Consider the following 18,775-nt stretch of genomic DNA (forward strand, 5'->3'; position numbering starts at 1 on the left):
TGATTTGTTCAATTATTTGCACTAAATACCTCGCTTTCTGAATATATATATATATGATCCTCATATCATTTCGGAACATATTTAATAAGAGGGAAAAGTTAGCGAATAACATACTTGTATTGAGGTTACTTATATTAATGCATGTTAACGGGTAAGATTTGATTAGATTCCTTTAATCCAAATTTAGGCCCATTATATTTAATTAGATACAGAAACCCTTGTGAGCCTGAAAAAGTAAATCTAGACACGTATCCTCATGGTTTGGCCATTCTTGGATACTTTTTTGAACATACAATAAAGAACTAAAGTAAAAATATTTTACAAATATATAGAGTTTAAAAATAACATAAATACTATATAATTTTTATTTTCAAATAATAAAATTAACATTCAATAAGTTGAATGCAATATTATGAACTCAAAGAAAGAACTAGTATCAACTACTTTTTTTTTATTTTCAAAACTTCATCTACGTCCATTGAGTCACACAATAGATGGGCGGGATTAGGTGATTTTTTTTATATTAAAAGCATATCTTTTAATTTAGCAGTCATAAAATCTTAATGTATTTGATCCAATGACTATAGAATATTAGATTTTATATACATGTATGTATATGTTTGTGTGTATATCTATATATATATGTATGTAATTTATACATAAATCTGAGTAGAGTCTAGTTTGGATCTGAATTTGGATATAGATAGTAAAAAATTAGATTCTACTAGACCCATGACTCTCTAATAGGGGTTTGGGTCTGGGTAAAGGTTGGATTTGAGAAATTAAATCTAAACTTTACCCAAGTATATTGGGTCTGAATTGGATCTAGATAAGATTTACTAATTAACATGCCTACTTATATCCAAATTTAAAATTTTATTCTAATAGGCCCGTTCTTGTATCATTGATTAATATTCATTTTCATACCAAATATAAATGTATTTCTACAACATGTAATGTGAGGCAAACCAAATGAAACTTCACGCTATGTACTTTTACTAGAATCGTTTCTTTAAGTACCCATGATATTAATCTTTCAACTATTATAAAAAATTTTAAAATTTAGGTTATAGTAGTTTTGCACTTGGCAACATAACATTTAAAAAAATATGATGGGCATTTTAGGTGTAATTAAGGGTGTAAATAAGCGTAACTCAATAGAGTTACTTGCAAGTTTGAGTTCTTAATGATCGAGTTCAAATAGATCGAACAACTTGAAGAGCTCAAGTTTGAACCTAATATGTAAGTCTCGAAAATTCGTCAGTATAAATGAGCTCAATTGAGCTTCAATATATATATATATATATATATATATATATATCAAAATTTTTATATTTATTAGTATAAAATATCTATCGTGTCCTTTGTTTAAAATTGTATAAAATATTAGTTTATATTACTTAAACTTGATTGCGCTCGATTAAACTCAATTGAACTGAATTGAGCTTAATGAGACTTGATTGGGTTGACTAAGCTCAATTAATTGAGCTTTGATTGTGCTGGATCTGATTGAACTCAAACAAGGTAAAATAAATTCGATGTAAATTCAAACTCAACTTTCAAGAACAAAACAAACTAGAGTTCAACTTCAAGTTTTTTCTACATGTTGATGCATCATTTTTGGCAACAAGTAACAATTAAGCATTAGTATAAATTTCCATAAATATTAGTTACAATTCTATTATCATAATTTTCATCACTTGTTTATTAATTTTATAACAAGTGTTCCGTAATTAAATAGATAATTCAAAACATTTTTTGTACTTGCGATATTTAGTTATCATACTTTTTCAAAAATGATATAAATAATCAAACATTAAATATCATACTGAACTATTTACTTTGTGTTTAGAAATTTTAACAATGAATACTTAAATTTTTGTATCTGTATTTATAGTTGACAATAGAAAAGATTTATATATGCTTGAGAGGGTAAAACTAGTAAAAAAGTCATGAAGAGACATCCTTACATTTTTATAAAGGCTTTCACAAGTAAAGTCTAATATTCACAAGGAACATTTCAAGAGGACATAAAACAATTCTGAAAATCCTGCTGGCAAGGTTTATTTTCCGAGGACATAAGCACTAATTTTTAATATTTTGAGGAACTATGAAAAATTTTCTGAAGTCTTGGATTTATTTATGCTCCTCAGTCCTACCATTTCACTCCACTGGCGCGTAGTTATGCGGAGTTAGCGATGCGGAATATTGTGGACCACAAAACTACCAAGATTTGACAGCACCGCAGTCCGTCCAACCAACCCATTTCAGACTGACATAGCCGGTTGCCAATTTATAGACTAATTCATAGGGTCAGCTACAAAAGACACCTTAATTTCAGTGATTGTTTGTTGTCAGCTTCACGTTTTATCTCCCTATATAAGGAGTTGACCTGATTCTCCGCCATAGAATTGTCCCTATTACAGATAGAGATAAAAAGGATAAAGAAAAAAAAAATATCAAGAGCTTTGGGAGACAGAAAATGAAAATGAGAGAGAAAGAGTGTAATGTGGGTAGTAAGTAGGGGGGGAGGGGGTTGCAGGGGTGTGGCAGAATACTGCAGAGGGGCCTGAGGACTGAGGAGACAGAGGAAGGAAGGACGAGGGTGCTGGTAAATGGTATGGGGTTGAAGAGAGGAGTACGGTTGTAGGGTAAGCTTTAATTAACTTTTTTTACCGGGAAAGAGGGAGAAGACGGGCGTGAATGTTGAAAGTGTTGCGAGACCTTTGCCACCAAGGACCAAAGACTAACGGGGAAGAATCTATTGGACTTCATTTGTTTGTTTATTTGGAACACGACTTGGTTCACTTTGTAAATTGGATCCCTCGAATAGGTTTCAACATGAACACAATTATGGGTGTAAATTTACCAATTTAAGAGAATCGGACTCGCAAGTAAGTAGCTTGGTTCGAACTCGACATGACTGAGTTTGAGCTATTTGATAAATTAATTGAGTTAAATTTGAATATAAAAATTAAAACTCAAGTACTCAAGAATTTTATCGACTAGTGTATTTATAATAAAATTTTAATTATTTATTATAAAATTATGAATGAGATCAATTGCATTATAACACACCTTAACAGCGTCGATTAATTTTATAATTTACTAAAACATCAATCTTGAGAACTTGAATGAGATCGATTAAGTTCAATCGAGTTCGATTAAACTTGATTGTACTTGGTCATGATAAAATTTGAACTCAAATAAAATAAAATAAGTTCGAATTCAACTTTGAAAAACTCAACGAGTTGGAACTCGAGTAATACACTGCTCATTCTCGAATCGGCTCTGCAGCAGTAGTTCTAAACACAACTCATTTGACACTACAACAAATCAAACTGACTGCTAGTCTTCTGTTAACAAGTTATAACTTGCCCGACAAATATAAGAACTCGTACTAGATGGGAAAACAAATAAGTTTATAATCAAAGTTTGAACTTGCATTTGTCAAGAAGTGTTTTACCATATCATTACTATAATTTGAAAGCATATTCATTGAAAAATTAAAACCAACGTTGAGCTCTGAAGTTTTCATTTAGCACTCAGATTTTAGCTATGAATAGCTATCGTTCAAGTTTGAACGGCAACCGAATTAAAATCTGATCAATGATTTGTTGAATCAGAAGCAAAATTGAATTCGGAGAATCAAATTCGAGGCCAGGAATCTTGGTTAAATGTTTCGATTTAGATTCGTAATGAATTAGAACTAAAGCTAAAATTGGCCATTTTGGTTGAGTTCGAACAGTCATTTTTATTTAATATTTAACTAATAATATTAATTATACTGTGTATATAATCTGAATGTCTCATATTTAATTTCAACTCTCCATGCAACTCAAAAATTTGCTGTTATCGAGGCTAAATTTATGGTTTTCTTTGGAGAAGGGATTTGAGATTGTTACGGTTTCACTGTTAATTAAATTATTATGGTAAATCAGTCCAATTATTAGGAGAGGATTGTTAAGTGTCAAATTTAAGATTCAAATCCTACCGCTATTGATAGAGGTGGAGGAAAAAGGGTGCGCCAAAGCAAAGGGTACGAGGGTTAAAAATGATAATAGTACACTAAAATTACTGTGGTAACTTTTTTGTAAGGTGGTTTGGCTGCAGAAGAAAGAGTCACGTGATTGCAGGCAGAGTCCGCGTCAGGTGTCAGTGTGTATACGGCTGCAATGCAAATGCAGGCACGAATGTGCAGTGAGTAGCAATAGAAAGCCTTCAATGGATCATTTATTTATTAATTTTAGGCCATTCAAAAATACATTTCTTTTTTTTTTTTTTTTCCGTCAATCGTCAACCCTACTTCTGTTCTTACTGTATCTAAAGGGAGATTCAATTAATTGGACACATAAGGGGACTGACTTCTACTCCTATTCTATTTAGGGAGAAGTCTAACTGGACCTATGAAAGATCGATGGGAACAGAATTATTACCGGACCCGACGGTTGAAAAATACATCTCTCAGTTCAGTACTCCTTTTTTCAGGAATTTGGTAGTGCCTTGAGGTGTAGGGTAATTTACATATAGTAGCCTAAAAAGGACGCAATTATTTATTGAGGCCCCTTCCTTCCATTCAATAATGGTCAGCCTCGTTTTCTAATGCCAAAATTAACCATCCACATGTGCGGTATTCTGGTAGAATGTTAATGTTGAGTGTCTAGTTTGGGATACCCCTCTTTCTTTTTTTACAGCGAAACTCCTCGAGTCACTTAATTCAAACCTAAATAAAATAAAGTAGCTGCCGCTTTACTTTCATTATGCGCCGAGCCCCAGAAAAGCAAGCAACAATTAGTAGTGCCATATATAGCTCTATAGCTTATAGTTTGGCTGGCTAATATTTTATTAGTAGTGTGTTGTTATTTTTGTACTGTGGAATGGATGAGATGGATATACATTTAATTATTAGGACGGAAACGGCGATGGATTATCTATCCATTTCCATTCCATTTTGGGATGGGCTTGTGGACCCTTTTTCTTTTTATTTTCTTTACCATCTTGGGATAGACAATTCTTTACCGCGGGTCATTCAAGCCCACCGTCTTTCACTTGGAACCTATCAGCCGATTTATCATTCTCCCCATATTTTCTTTTCTTGTTATTTATAGAAACAAAAAATGTAAAGGAAAGGGCTTAAGATTCATCAGATTGCAGGAATCATATTCAACTTAACTGATGTCTCTGCCAAGTCCCTCCTCCGGTTTGGCTCCGAAGAGAAGAGATGGTCAAGCTTTGGGCTACCCTATGCCATGAACACGAAAACTTAAGCCTGTTTGACTCGAGCCGAAAAGAAAAATGTTCTAAAGGAATGGATTTTGGACCCATTTCACAAATTCGAAAGGCGTCACATTGTCTTGTTATCTTTATTTTATGGATCATTCTTTATCAAAGTTTAATCATCACGCAGAAATAGTTGAATTCTTTTTGGGCACTATAGTAGCAATCCATCATCCTAAAGCCACTTTAGCTCAGCCTCCAATTTGCCTAATGAGTGGTGACATTGAAGCTCAATTTCCAACGCTCCAACAAACATTCTGCTCCCTTTTTTTTTTTTTTTAAAGAATTACCTATTGTTATGCTCCTGCTCCAAAAAAAAAAAAAAAAAAAAAAAAAGAAAGTACCTCTAGCACCACTACTAGGTTACTAACAACAAACTTTACAACTCAAGGTATTACCATGTTTCCGTCCGACCTCCACAATCATCATGGCCATCTTATTTAGTACTCCTATAAAAATACAATCATGGTGGAGATCCCGGAATTTGGAGCTTTCCCCTCCTTGTTCCTTTCATCATTTCTTTTCTTTCTCCCTTTGTTCTTTCTCTGTTTTGGTCAACCATCCAAAAAGTTAAGAGCATTTCATTCCGCCCTTTTTGATGTGCTGTCATTTCATCAAAATATTTGCGAGCCCATTTGGATTGCTATTTTATGAAATTTTTACTAAAATAAATTATACTGTAATAATAATTTGATGTACAGAAAATAAAAAGATGATTGAAAATTATGTTTAAAGAAAATATAAATAATTTTGGATGAACGATAACAATCCGAATTAACAAGGTCCAAGTTTCTAAAACATTTTATGTTACTCTTCGCGTGATGATTTTCTCTGGAACTTGAAATTACAACCAAACTAGCTTAGAAATTTTTTTTTTTTTTAAAAAAGACTTAATTTAAGACACATGGAGTAGTGTAGATTGTTTCTCCTCCTCTTTTGTTTCCACCCGCCCCCACCTTCCTTACCGTCCAAACATTACATGGCCTCGCTTCAGGCCCTACTCACCGTTTAAATAAAGTGTTTGCACAGTTTTTATCCCAACCCAAAAAAAAAAAAAAAAAAATTAGCTTTCATTTGTAGGAACAAGCTTAAACCATTGCCCCTCAGGATTTTCAGCACAATTGGGAACGTCATTGGAATTCTCGTCCAAGCACAGACACTTCCTAGTGACAACCACCGAGTCGGAAGAGTTCATCTCCAAGCACAAATATCCACCTTGGGCAGCAATGTGAAGCTGCGAGCTTGAAACCAGTTTCCACAATGTCGTTTGGTTCCCACAATCACTTGAAACAGTTGCCGGCTGACCATCACCAACAGCCCTTAAACACCCAAATGTCCCCTCGGCCTCCGCCTCCAGTTGAATTGAACTCCCAGCTTCCTGTTGTTTCCAGCGACCTGGACTTTGGCAATCACTACCCCGGACGCTACCGTTATTTCCAATCTGGGCACATAGGCCACTCTGGGGATGATAAAGCTTGGAATGTGTTGTGTTATTTGACTTTGGATCTGCATGGCATAGAAACAAATTCACTATACTATACTATACTATATATATATTAAAAAGCATTTAGCATCATTAAGAAAATGAACATTTATTTTGTTTCCAGCGTCATCTAGCACAAATTTGAAAGAAATGCATATATTTTTTTTTCATGCGGAAAATCCTGTAAAAAAAAAAAAAAACTAGTTTGGTGATCATAATTCATACCCCAAATAATCTGTTTTACAAGCTGCAGCCTGCGCGAAAGAGTTGAGTTCCTGATGTGATCCCAGTTGACATCAAACATCCCATACACTTCCTCCAACTCAACCACGCCTTGCCTAAGTATATAGCTTCCCTGCAATGTCCACAACGCCCAATCCAAATCGTGCTCGGCTACAAATGCCAACAAGCAACTCAAATACCTGTTATCTGCCTCATTCCCACCTCTTTGATCGGCTCCAAATTCACTCAAAAACAGAGGAACAGGTTTACTGCTGCTGACAACAAAAGCAGAATGATCCGCAAAACGTTGGCTCCTTTGTGCACATATCTGATTGGTTTGAGACAACCAGATTTGCCATGGAGTGTCAAATGCATACCAATGCGCCTCGTACACCAGCTTGTTTGTGAAATTCAGTACTAGTGGCTTTTCCTTTACAAAACTAAGGTCAGTCTCGTACCCTAGACCTGAAACTATGATAAGCAAAGATGGATTTTCTCCATGAATGGCTGCTGCTCCTTGCGGGATGTACTCGTACCAATCATTTGTGTTCTGGCGTGGACCTCGTAGCTCATTCCTCATGCTCATGGCTACAACCTGTCGTAGATCAATATGATTAGCAGATTAGTAGATCAATAAGCTCAGTAGATTTCCTCCCAAAGTTTAATAATTACTACAGTAACCAGACCGCGTTCAAGGATTTATATCATATGTTACTTACATTAGGAGCATCCTTGTACAGGTTTGCAACTGCAGCAAGGCCTTGTAACCATTCCTTGGGATCAAAGAATTCATCTCCAAAGAAGCCATTTCCATCATCTCCACCACAGCACCATTGAGGTTTACTGACATGATTATCCAATATTACCATGATGTTCTTTCTCCCAAGCTCGTAGACAACAGCCTTTTGGACCTCAACAACGGTGGCGTCCAGCAATTGAGGATTATTCATTGCAATGCCTGCGACGGATCCATCGAGGCTCAACTGATTAAGGGACTCCCTGACCGTGAGGTTTCCGTAGTTTTCTCTGGTGAACATGAAAGTAGCCCACGTTAGCCGTACGCAGTTGAATCCCATCAAAGCTACATTGTCAACAATGTAGGGCAATGGCTTCTTCTGCAGCCCCTCTACTACCAAGGGCTCTAAATGGCCTACCCAGTTGACACAAGTTAGCTTCACTCTGCTCCCAGTTTTATCATCAAGTATCCATCTTGAACTTGTTGAAAGAGGCAACGATTTGCTGAGTTTTGCAAATGAAAAAAGAAGAATCCATAGTAAGAATGTATGAAAATGAGAGGAGTTTTTCTTGGCCATTTTAATTGATGCAGAATGAACAAGACTACTACTACGACTTCAAATCTTCAATTCTAGTTTCAAGTAGTTAGTAGTACTATAATTTTGAATGTGGCAGGGGACGTACTCTTACACTCTCCCATGGGCAATTAATTACTGCGCAACGACCTGTCAGGCTCTGATTAAACTCATTAAAGGAGGATGATATGCGCGATAGATAGATGATAGTTGTTTCCCATGATCCCATCCAAGTCCAACACAGCTTTCAAGTTCCAAAATTGATGAAGACAGAGTAAATCATCCCAAATTTCATTCTTTCCAAAATGAACGAGACCATCCACCCCATCACACACATTATTATTTTTTTCATAATCCTTATCAAAGGCAGAATGCCACCAGTACAAAGGGGCCACTTCGGATTGTGTTCACCAATTATTGGGTAATTTTGGGATGCTTAATGCTATGTTATCTACCAATTAGGAGTACTTTCTTAATTTTCATTTCTTTTTGCGTATTCGTCAGCAGCGGTACAGGTAAGGACCTTGATCGCCGACCACGTTGCCGGATATCTTCTGAAGCATGTTCTTCGTTCATTGTAATTTTCATATCCGGGAAATTATATGAAAAAAAAAATGGAATCATAAACTAACTATCTAGGCCTTAGCTTTGGATGCTACAAATACAGTAGTATTTCAGTACATGTTGCCGGTGAATAAGAAACTAAATATAGTGATCTCTAAATTAAGTACATGCATGGCTACAACTTCTAAAAGTGAACCAACAAGGAAAAAATAATTTATACCTACAGTTTATGACTCTTACCAAAATTAAAAATAAAGATAAAAATCACAAGGATGAAATCATGACAATTTTCGGTTCAGTTTAACGTGGACTAGATGTTTCATTTATAATGAATGAACAAAATAGTACATGTTTGATTCGTAAGTTCCACCAAAATATAAGAAAATCAAAGAAACATAGTTGAAAGATTGATTCCTGAATGGACACATTCTAATCGAACTTGACTTAAAACGCAACCAGGAGTTGCACCACTCTGCTGAAATTCATCCTAACATAAGAATCCAATTCCTAAAAAAGAAATTAACCCCCCAAAAAAAAAAAAAACAAAAAAAATCTAATGCTTATTTGATTGAATGAGTTTGAACCATTGGCCCTGGGGATTTTGGAGATCATCTTCCTCAGGAACAATGCACTTGCTGGTTTGAATCCTTTTAGAATAGTATGGGTTGAATTCCAAGCACAAGTCATTGCCGTAATCATCTCTGCTGGCTAACTGGAACTGGGAATTCTGAGCCAGTTCCCAAGCACTTTGCCCAGTCAGGCATTCCCGTGTAAGAGCCACAGGTAATCCATCCCCAGTTGCTGTCAAACACAAGTCGGTTCCCTTCAATCTGATTGGGGTTCCCTCTCCTTCATAGCTCCATTGACTCGCATCCCAGCAATCTGTCGCACGAACCTCATTTTCCGCAACCTTGGCACAGTAACCACTCTGCGGATGGTACAATATCAAATAATTTTTTACCTTTGATCTGGGATCTGCATCAGAAATTAAAACGTAAGTTGGTTACCTGCTAAATTTGTACAAGAATTAATTAGTCGGGCCATCTAACAGTATATGATATATCCATTCAAGGAAAGCGTGCCAAGAATATTTTTCATGTAGGAAACAAATATGTACCAATGAGCGTCCGTTGTATAAGTTGCAGCTTGGTGTGAAATTGTGGATTTCTCAGAGGTCCCCAACTGGAATTAAACAGTCCATATGTTTCCTCAGGATCGTGTTTTCCATCCCTAAGGTAGTAGCTTCCTTGCAGAGCCCAGAGGGCCCAATCAAGATCATTCTCTGCTAACCAACTTATGTAACAAGTCAAGAAATAGTTGTCGGCTGTGTTGTCTCCTATCTGTTCACCACCAAATTCAGTTATAAACAGCGGAGCAGGATGTCTTCCCCTGAACAGAAATCCTACTCTATCCTCTACATCCTGGATCATATTTTTACACATCCAGTTCACCGATTTGGTTAACCATAAAACGTCTTGTCCATCGCTAAATGCGTACTGATGTGCTTCGTAGACCATCTTTTTGCCAATCCCCAATTTCAGGGGCTTTGTTTTGAGAAACCTGAAATCCAGATCATAATTCAGACCTGATACAAGTACTAAGACATTTGGATTTGCCCTGTGGATCGTTTTTGCTCCTTCCTCAACCCAGTGATACCAGAGAGTCTCATTCTGGCGTGGACCGCGGAGCTCATTCCTCAAGCTCATCGCCATGACCTGCACGAGTTGTGACGGTTAAAAATGCTTTATTTCAACGATATATTGAGTCAGCAGTAAAATGTGTAAAGAAAACCCAAAACAAAACATAACTAAGTCTAAGAAACAAAATCGAATAAGGGGTACGAAAAGGGAAGGGGGACAAAGAAAAAACCATACCATGTGCATATCCTTGTATCTTTTAGCTACTGTAGACAAGGCTCGTAACCATTCATGAGGGTCGAAATACGCATCTCCCCAGAATCCATTCCCATCATTGTCATTGCAACACCACATAGGCTTGCTAACTTGGCAATCAAGTATCACCATTACACCATGGGAGGCAACTGACTCGATAACAGCCTTCTGAGCATCCACAAGTGTGAGGCTTGCAAGATGAGGATTATGTCTTTGGATTCCGGCGAGGGCATCCGTCAGGTTCAGATCCTGCAGATGCTGAGCCACTGTTACATGTGCATGGCGGGTGTACATGTAGACGGCCCAGGTGAGACGAATGCAGTTGAATCCCAACAAGGAAATGTGCCTAGAAATGTCATCCAAGGGACTTTTACTTAGCCCTTCTGGCAACATGGAGACGTGCCCTTCCCAGTTGGCGCATACGAGCTTCACTCGATCCCCAGTGGACTCGTCTATGATCCATCTGGATCTGGTAGATAAAGGGACTGCATGAGATGAGACTGCAAAGAAAATGAGCACAGTTGCTACAAGAGTTTGCATGACTAATTAATTTCCCACACTTGGTTTCTTCCGGCTAAAAAGTGTTTCTTTTTTTCCCCCTTCAATACTCCCAAGCCAAATGCTACTTTTATAGGCGCTATCCAGCTAACTGATAAGATATGATAACCTCATCAAAATGATTTTTGAAGAGTTTCAAAATAACGAGAAACAAAAGAAAAACAGCCGCTATTCAATTTCAGTTTCAACTTTAAAAATTTCAATTTCAAGAAGATTATTATTGACAACAGCAATGATTTTATTGTTAGTTATACAGCCATTATCGTTTATCAACAAACTAATTTTGTTTTATCTATACATATAATGCCCTTCAGGCAACTATGCTTTTAAAAACAAACGAAATCTGGCACACCGAGGAAAGACTATACAACTATTGAACACCAAGGTATGCTACTAGTTCATGAAATGACCATAGAACTAATAAACAGACTTGCTGCGAACGAAGTTACTCGTCATTTGTCTAGTTAGGCATAACTTTACTCGTATAGTAGAGCATGAAAGCGCGATCATGCGAGTTACTTACTGTTTTTGCATTAACGATGTGCAAGTAGACGAGGTTAATGTTCATTAAAATTGTTAACATATGTCTACCTATGAAAATGATCCTGCCTATCACCAATTTTCCTAGATAATGGTCTCGATAAGGAGAACTAAACCCGTTGATAAGGAGAACTAAACCGTTAGAGGCATGATCATTTAAATCATGTAAAGATCGATGGAGAAACTCTAATTGAAGAAGCTTTACTGGATAGAGATTAAAAAAAAAAAAATGGCAACTGAGGCATGCATGGCTAATTAAAGTAAAAGGGAAATTCACTTAAAATTTCGAAATTCCACTGCACTTGATCTTCCCCATAAGAAATAATGAATAATTTCCCAGATAATGATGTAGATAAGGAGAACTAAACCATTAGAGGTGTAAAGATTGATGGAGCTCTTGATCTTTCCGATGAGAAATAATGAAGAGTTTCCTAGCTAATGAAGTAGTTAGGGAGAACTAAACCGTTAGAGGCATCATCCTTCTAATCATTCTAATCATGTAAAGATTGATGGAGAAAGCTTTACTTGATGGAAATTAAAAAAAAAAAAAAAATTGGCAACTAAGGCATGTATCGCTAATTAAAGTCAAAGGGAAATTCACTTAAGTTTTTTGAAATTCTAGTGCACTTGATCTTCCCCATAAGAAATTATGATTACGGCTAAAAAGAAGTACGTAAAAGAATGGCAAAATGATTTGATAACAGAAGAGCGCAAAAGATATACAAAAGCAATAAATTCTACTCTAGCAGTTAATTAGTTACTTTGATTCCATTTCAATGAACCTCGTGAAGTTCAAAATAGTTATTTATAAGAGCTCATGCCATGGACGTTCCATTTCTTGTTAACCATAATCGATCCTTTCCTTGATTATTGTTTAGGGTGCAATTTTTACAAACCCTAATTGAGATTTAGGTCCGATTGTGGTTAACAAGAAATAGAACGTCCATAGCATGATCCATCTGGTTATTGTGTTGTCATTGATTGTTGCTGTTGGATTATGTGAAAGGAAAAGTTGTAGTTCTCATGGCATGGCACTATATCTTAACCTAATTAATTGTTTCGCTTGGTGCTATATATTCATGCATAGTGCACTGTTCTTGTCGAAAAATGGTGCAAAATAAACTGATAGTTCCATTTCCTGGTAAAATACAATGCAAGTGTTTCCTACATCCTGCATCCATGAGAGCATCCTGGACTGTGGACGGATTGCCCCTTCATGTTGGGTTTTTCACTCGCTAATATCATCTTTGAATCAATTGAAAATGTTGTCGTCTTTCCCATACCATTAGGCAATAAATATTTGCAACAATATACACAGGGCTAGATATGAAGTATCTTGACGACTTGAAGCTTTAGAATCTGAGCTGTTTGAATTTCCAAAGCTCCATCTTAAGTAGGCATTTCACCCCCTTGCTATCTAGCTTTTTGCACATAAGCTATATATCTTTACACGAATGAAGGTAAACCTGTTTCTAAGAGTGAACTCGAAAAACTTGATGGACAATCCCGACAATTTTCTTGAATGGTCTGGTGTTTGAAATTATAGCGAGATCTTCTTTTTTTTTTTTTTTTTTTTTTTTTTTTACGGAAACGTTAGAAATATTGTTGATATCAAAACAAATTATACAAACTTGAGCAAAGGCTCATATTGAGCTTTACAAGAGTGTCCTTAAACACTGAAGATTCAAGTATTTCTCATCTTGCACTAACTTAGTAGCATAAGAGCTAATCATTCTACTTATCATATTACTTTGAAATTATAGCGAGATCTTTCACTTTGCCAATTTCATGTACATGAGGAGGAGGATGGTTTCTCTTCTCTCAATAAACACCATTTTTCTGCAATTTCTTTGCAATTACTTAAACATGTACAGCTCTCAAGAATTTTACAAACAAGCTTGTTCTGCTGATTTACTTTGTATTTTTTCTTTGGTACAGAAATTTACGTGCAGTCTGTTCTATTCTCCCGCAACTCTACTTCGGCTTTATAACTAAATCTATCCTATTTTACAGGGAAGGGACTTAAAAGACGCTGATTAGAGAACTAGCAAGTATATTTAGGATAAGATTCCAGCTCTCCCGCAACTTTATGTAGGAACTCGCTGAACTGTGGAGAACATCCAGAAGGGAAATCATGCTGCACTGTCGTTTATTTTATAACTTGTTACCTCAACCTTCCCGTAGGTGTTCATCTTTGTAGGTGCTGGCCCATTTGCTCGAATTGATAGCGCAAGAACTCCATCCAGCATAAGAAGCAGAAGAAAATGATTAAATATCTGAATATTTATGTTATATACTTATGGTAGCTTTGTTTTTTCCCTTTCTTGGTTAGTAGATACTGGTAGTTAGGTATGCCAATGGATCGAATTTTATCCAGATCTAATTTATTTGAATATGATTTAGATTTAATTTCTCAAATTCAAACTCTATCCAAACCCAAATCTTGCGTCTAGGTAGGTTCTAATTTTCTATATTTTATATTCAAATCCAAATCCATATTAGATCTTGCTTAAACCCATATATATATATATATATATATAATTATGTATATATATTAGAAAATTTATAAATATTTTAATATTCTATAGTTATTGGATTGAATACAATAGACTTCATTTTTTTTTCAAACTAATTCGAATTGTCATTGTAATTAGTATAAATCTTTTCAGAAAAAAGGAGAAAAAATAAAGGTAAATAAACGAAAAATTAGACATAGATACAATTGATGTTTTCAAAATAAATAGAAACAGTCAATAGTAGTTTTTTTTTTTTGAGTTTATAATATTGCATTTAACTTCTTGAAAATTAATTTTGTTATTTGAGAATAAAAATTATATGATTTTTATATTTTTTTTGAAAACTATATTTTTAACATATTTTTATTTTAGTGCATTTATTAAAATATAATGGATACCCATTGGATACCCAAATTCAGAAGAGTATGAATTTGAACTTATTTCTTTTAGAGCCTTAAGGGTGTAGGTTTAAATTTGGGTTTAACTAAATTTAACTGAGTCTAAATCTGGATCAAAGGATTCAATCCAAACTCTACTCATTGACATGCTTGCCTATAGGTAAGACTATGAAGTTGGGAGTACCTTTCATGTGAAATATCATCTGCCACTATCACTATCTGAGACATTGCGACTGCATTATCCTATTCCATCAATTAATACTATGGATTGACAAAATAATGTACCTGAAACGATTATACAAAACCTCAAAGGACCTAAGTACCAACGTGCAGTATTTAGTAGTCCTAAAATCCATGACAGAGTGCTTATCCGCAAGCCGAATGTCTACTTGGACTTCCTCTGGTCAGAAACCCGTGCTCCCACAATCTTGCAAACAGGTTCGTTTTCAGGCAGAACAAGCTTTACAGCAGGATGGACTTTGAGGTCACCCATGGATAGCTTCTGGCCGACTTCCAACTCACTCAAATCCACATCTATATATGGAGGAATGACATCCGGAGGGCAGAGGTACTTAACAGTTCTCTTGATGATATTCAAATAAGCCCCTGCCAGAATGATGACACTGTTAAAAAAAAAAGAAAAAAAGAAAAGAAGGTGTTTTGTTCCCAGAGAGTAAATAACTTAGATGAGGAAACAGTACAACCTACAGGATGCTAAACTAAAGAAGCAAAGCAATTGAATCAAAACAAATTAGAACAAGAAACCCCGCTTGTTTAAGACAACTGGATGTTAAGAGTAGATTGATGAAACATCAGCGTACCACCAACTATGCCTTACTCTACAAATTCAAAGAAAACACTTACCACTTGCAAACTCAACAATTCTAAGTCTTCTGGAGGGGAATCTAACTTGAGCGAAAAGCAAGAAAAGAAAAAACAGCAATTTAATATTTCTCGGGTACATATATCCACATGAATGTCTAAGCTAGAAATCAGAAATCAGACTTGGTAGAAGGCATATGTCTCAAAAGAATAAAAACATTTCGCAACAACACAACTGGAAGACTATGACTGCAAAGATGTTTCATACCTTGCTTCAGACCAGGGCAGACATCCTCTCCTCTGAATACAAGAGGAACATCAACCTTTAAGAGAGCACTTGATGGGGCTCTTATGAAAGTAACATTAAGCACAGCGTCAGTTCCTGAATGCAGGTGAAGCTGACACATAGAAAGACATAGAGTCAAGATACACATAAGTGAAAAGCATTGAACCATATCAAATAAAATACTTGTAGTGCAAAATACACGAAAAAGGATTTGAACCGCATGAGCCTACAAGGCAATTACGTAGTCCTAAAATCTTTTAAGGACCAATTTTTGTGCGGATAGTTACTGGGTTAATTAATCACTTCAAACTCGCATTTCTTTTTAAGTAGTGAGCATGTATAGCCTAAGGTATATGTGCACAGCATGAAGTATGTAGTAGCAAAGGATGTGTTGCCACAAGAATGCTGCATGCCAGATCTAGGTTGTTACGTATACCCTCAGTGAACAGCCATGGGCATGGAATGCCAATTTGATGACCAAAATTTGAACCCAAAAACAGAAGGACAATGGTGAAAGCTCCAAATGCAACTTCTGTTTCAATAGGTGAATTTTCAATGAAATTGATAAACTTCCATCAGGCCATTCAACTTCCCTCCCCTGTCATTCAGATCCCAAAAGCTTAAGCTAAAGACTCCAAGATCTTACTTATGCTTTCAGTGGAATGTATTTGTAGCTTGAAATCACAATCAGAGAATCTCAATTCAATATAAATTTTCTTTTCCTTTTGTTAATTAAAATGACTGAATAACAGACACCCCAGACTCAACCAAGTCAGCTTTCCATCCAACATTATCCACAACGACAATTGCAGACCTGCAATCCAAATATCATAAGCATTTTTCACCCCTATGGTCTTCTATTATTCTTCTAAAGAGTCAAAAAATAACCTGCACTTCGCACAGCTATATCTTCCCCGATCCTCATATAAGAATTAGCAAGTTCAATTGCTAGAATTCTTCCAGGAAGCATTGTCTTTCCTAACTTCAAAATATAAACTAGTTGAACGTCAACCAAACCAATTACAGAATAACATAATTATCACCATTTAAAACCATAGTTCGCAGTAATGCCACCATCTACCAATCCCCAAATACAATTCCTTTCAAAATTAGTTTATGTATTATACAACAAATATTATTAAGCTTCTTATAGTTATAATCTCAGCTAAAGTATCCACAAATTACCTAGTTTTTCTTTTACGAAAAAAATGCCACAAAAGTCGTTTCTTTAACTAACTTCACGAAATATGGAAAATACAATGCAGAATCTGCCTATAGACAACTAAACGACAAGACATGACATACCAATCTGGGCAAGACCCGAACTTTCTCAATTACTTCCTCGGACTCGAATTCTGGTAGGACCTCAAGATCATACACCCTTGAGAGGAAAAATGACCGACCCATTTGATTAACTAGCTTCTTGATCTGATTGTTTTGTACAGAGATAAGCCTTTTGTTGCCTCCGTGCTGCCCATCTTCTTGCTCGAATACTATGCTGGGAACCCGACCAACTTTTCTTTCTTTAGCACTAATGATCTTTCCGCTCTTGGCCCGTGGGATAGCGTGGATGGTCTCTGCATATTTGGGGTCGGGTTTTGGGAATCCCGGAAGATATTCGAGTGGCGGTGTGGAGGGAGCTTCGACCCGTTCTTGGAAAAGTGGAGCCAGGCTGAAGTGGCGGAGGTGGTGCTGGAGGATTCTGATCACCGCCGGTGATTTTTGGACCAGCATTTGGATTTCTGGGTCGGTTTTCCTACAGAAAATGATGATAAAAATTTGGAAAAAGGAATTTGTATTTTGTAGAGTGAGGATGAAGGAGGGCTTTAGGAGGGTTCTGACAGAGGCAATTGGAGACTTACTTTTGGGTTATTGGTCCGGGGTTCGGCCTTTTTTGGGACAATACAAATGGGCTGTCTTTTGGATTCATGAAGCTGAAAAGTGGTTGGTCTTATGAACATTGGGCTACTTGTACACTCGTGTCACTGAGCTTAAACAGCATTTGTATTGGCCCAAAAAGTGGTGTCCCCAAAAGCCATCAGTCTCTATTTTGACTTTTTCAACTCTCCCGGTTTCTCCTTCTAACTTTCTAAGGTTTGGGGTCTCTCATTGGACCCCCAAAAAAAAATGGGGGTGCAAAAATTAAGGAGCAGTTTGGTAAAATGCGAAGAACCACAAAAAATCATTGGCGAAATATATATTCTCTCTCCCATTAATTAGGTGTTTTGTTTATTTTGGTCATGAAATTATTTATTTGTCCACTTAATTGTCTCCACGACTTGAAAATGTATTGAAAGTGACAAATGCTCCTTATCCTTCTTCGTTTCTTAAATTTCATCCGTCCTCTTACTAATTTTTTTAATAGAAAAAGGTATAAAAAATGTGGATGTGATATGTGTCTGATTGGCACCAAAAAGAAAAAGGATGAAAAAAAAATAGAATAAGAAGTTTGCTTTAAAAGTGTGTGATTCTATTGTTCTTTCTCATTGTTCGGCAGTGGTTTGCAAACAAATTTGGCTTTGTTTGGATTGTGAATTATTTGTCAAATTATATCTGCTTACATCATCATTACAATTTCCAACGCACCTTTTTATCTTCCCAATTACCTTTTCATCTCACATATATCACATTACAAAAAAGTGCTACAGTAAAAATATCTCAAATAATTCACAATCCAAACAAACCACTAAAATGAAGGATTGCACTTAACCCCCAAAGAAATTGAGAAGACTTATCTCACTCTCTCTCGTTTATCTTTTATCCCGAGTTGTCCTTTTTCTCTTGCTTTCTTTCTAGAAACTCGAAACCAATTTTGTGTAAGACCGATTTGGAGGGTACAGATTGATCATTTAGTTGTTGTTTGGCATGCCCTGTCTCTTTCTCCAAATGGATGAATATGTAAATGAT

General features: G+C 36.0%; 3 protein-coding genes across 3 annotated transcripts; all 3 read right to left on the bottom strand.

Moving 5' to 3' along the window:
* Positions 1-6,104: 6,104 nt before the first annotated feature.
* Positions 6,105-8,305, bottom strand: LOC140013845 (glycosyl hydrolase 5 family protein-like). The gene is made up of 3 exons (XM_072064029.1): positions 7,702-8,305; positions 6,986-7,577; positions 6,105-6,783 (listed from the first exon to the last, which is right to left on the bottom strand). Exons 1-3 carry the CDS (start codon positions 8,293-8,295, stop codon positions 6,341-6,343), a joined length of 1,629 nt encoding a protein of 542 aa, XP_071920130.1. The 5' UTR covers positions 8,296-8,305; the 3' UTR covers positions 6,105-6,340.
* Positions 8,306-9,231: 926 nt separating this feature from the next.
* On the bottom strand, positions 9,232-11,316 carry LOC113705019 (glycosyl hydrolase 5 family protein). The gene is made up of 3 exons (XM_072064131.1): positions 10,731-11,316; positions 9,974-10,571; positions 9,232-9,831 (listed from the first exon to the last, which is right to left on the bottom strand). The coding sequence occupies exons 1-3, from the start codon at positions 11,286-11,288 to the stop codon at positions 9,410-9,412; spliced, it is 1,578 nt and encodes a 525-aa protein (XP_071920232.1). The 5' UTR covers positions 11,289-11,316; the 3' UTR covers positions 9,232-9,409.
* A 3,664-nt stretch (positions 11,317-14,980) lies between these two features.
* On the bottom strand, positions 14,981-17,695 carry LOC113706394 (uncharacterized). The gene is made up of 3 exons (XM_027228297.2): positions 17,174-17,695; positions 15,851-15,980; positions 14,981-15,366 (listed from the first exon to the last, which is right to left on the bottom strand). Exons 1-3 carry the CDS (start codon positions 17,600-17,602, stop codon positions 15,146-15,148), a joined length of 780 nt encoding a protein of 259 aa, XP_027084098.1. The 5' UTR covers positions 17,603-17,695; the 3' UTR covers positions 14,981-15,145.
* Between the last annotated feature and the right edge of the window lie 1,080 nt (positions 17,696-18,775).

Source organism: Coffea arabica, chromosome 8c, assembly GCF_036785885.1.
Source record: "Coffea arabica cultivar ET-39 chromosome 8c, Coffea Arabica ET-39 HiFi, whole genome shotgun sequence".
Lineage (NCBI taxonomy): Eukaryota > Viridiplantae > Streptophyta > Magnoliopsida > Gentianales > Rubiaceae > Coffea > Coffea arabica.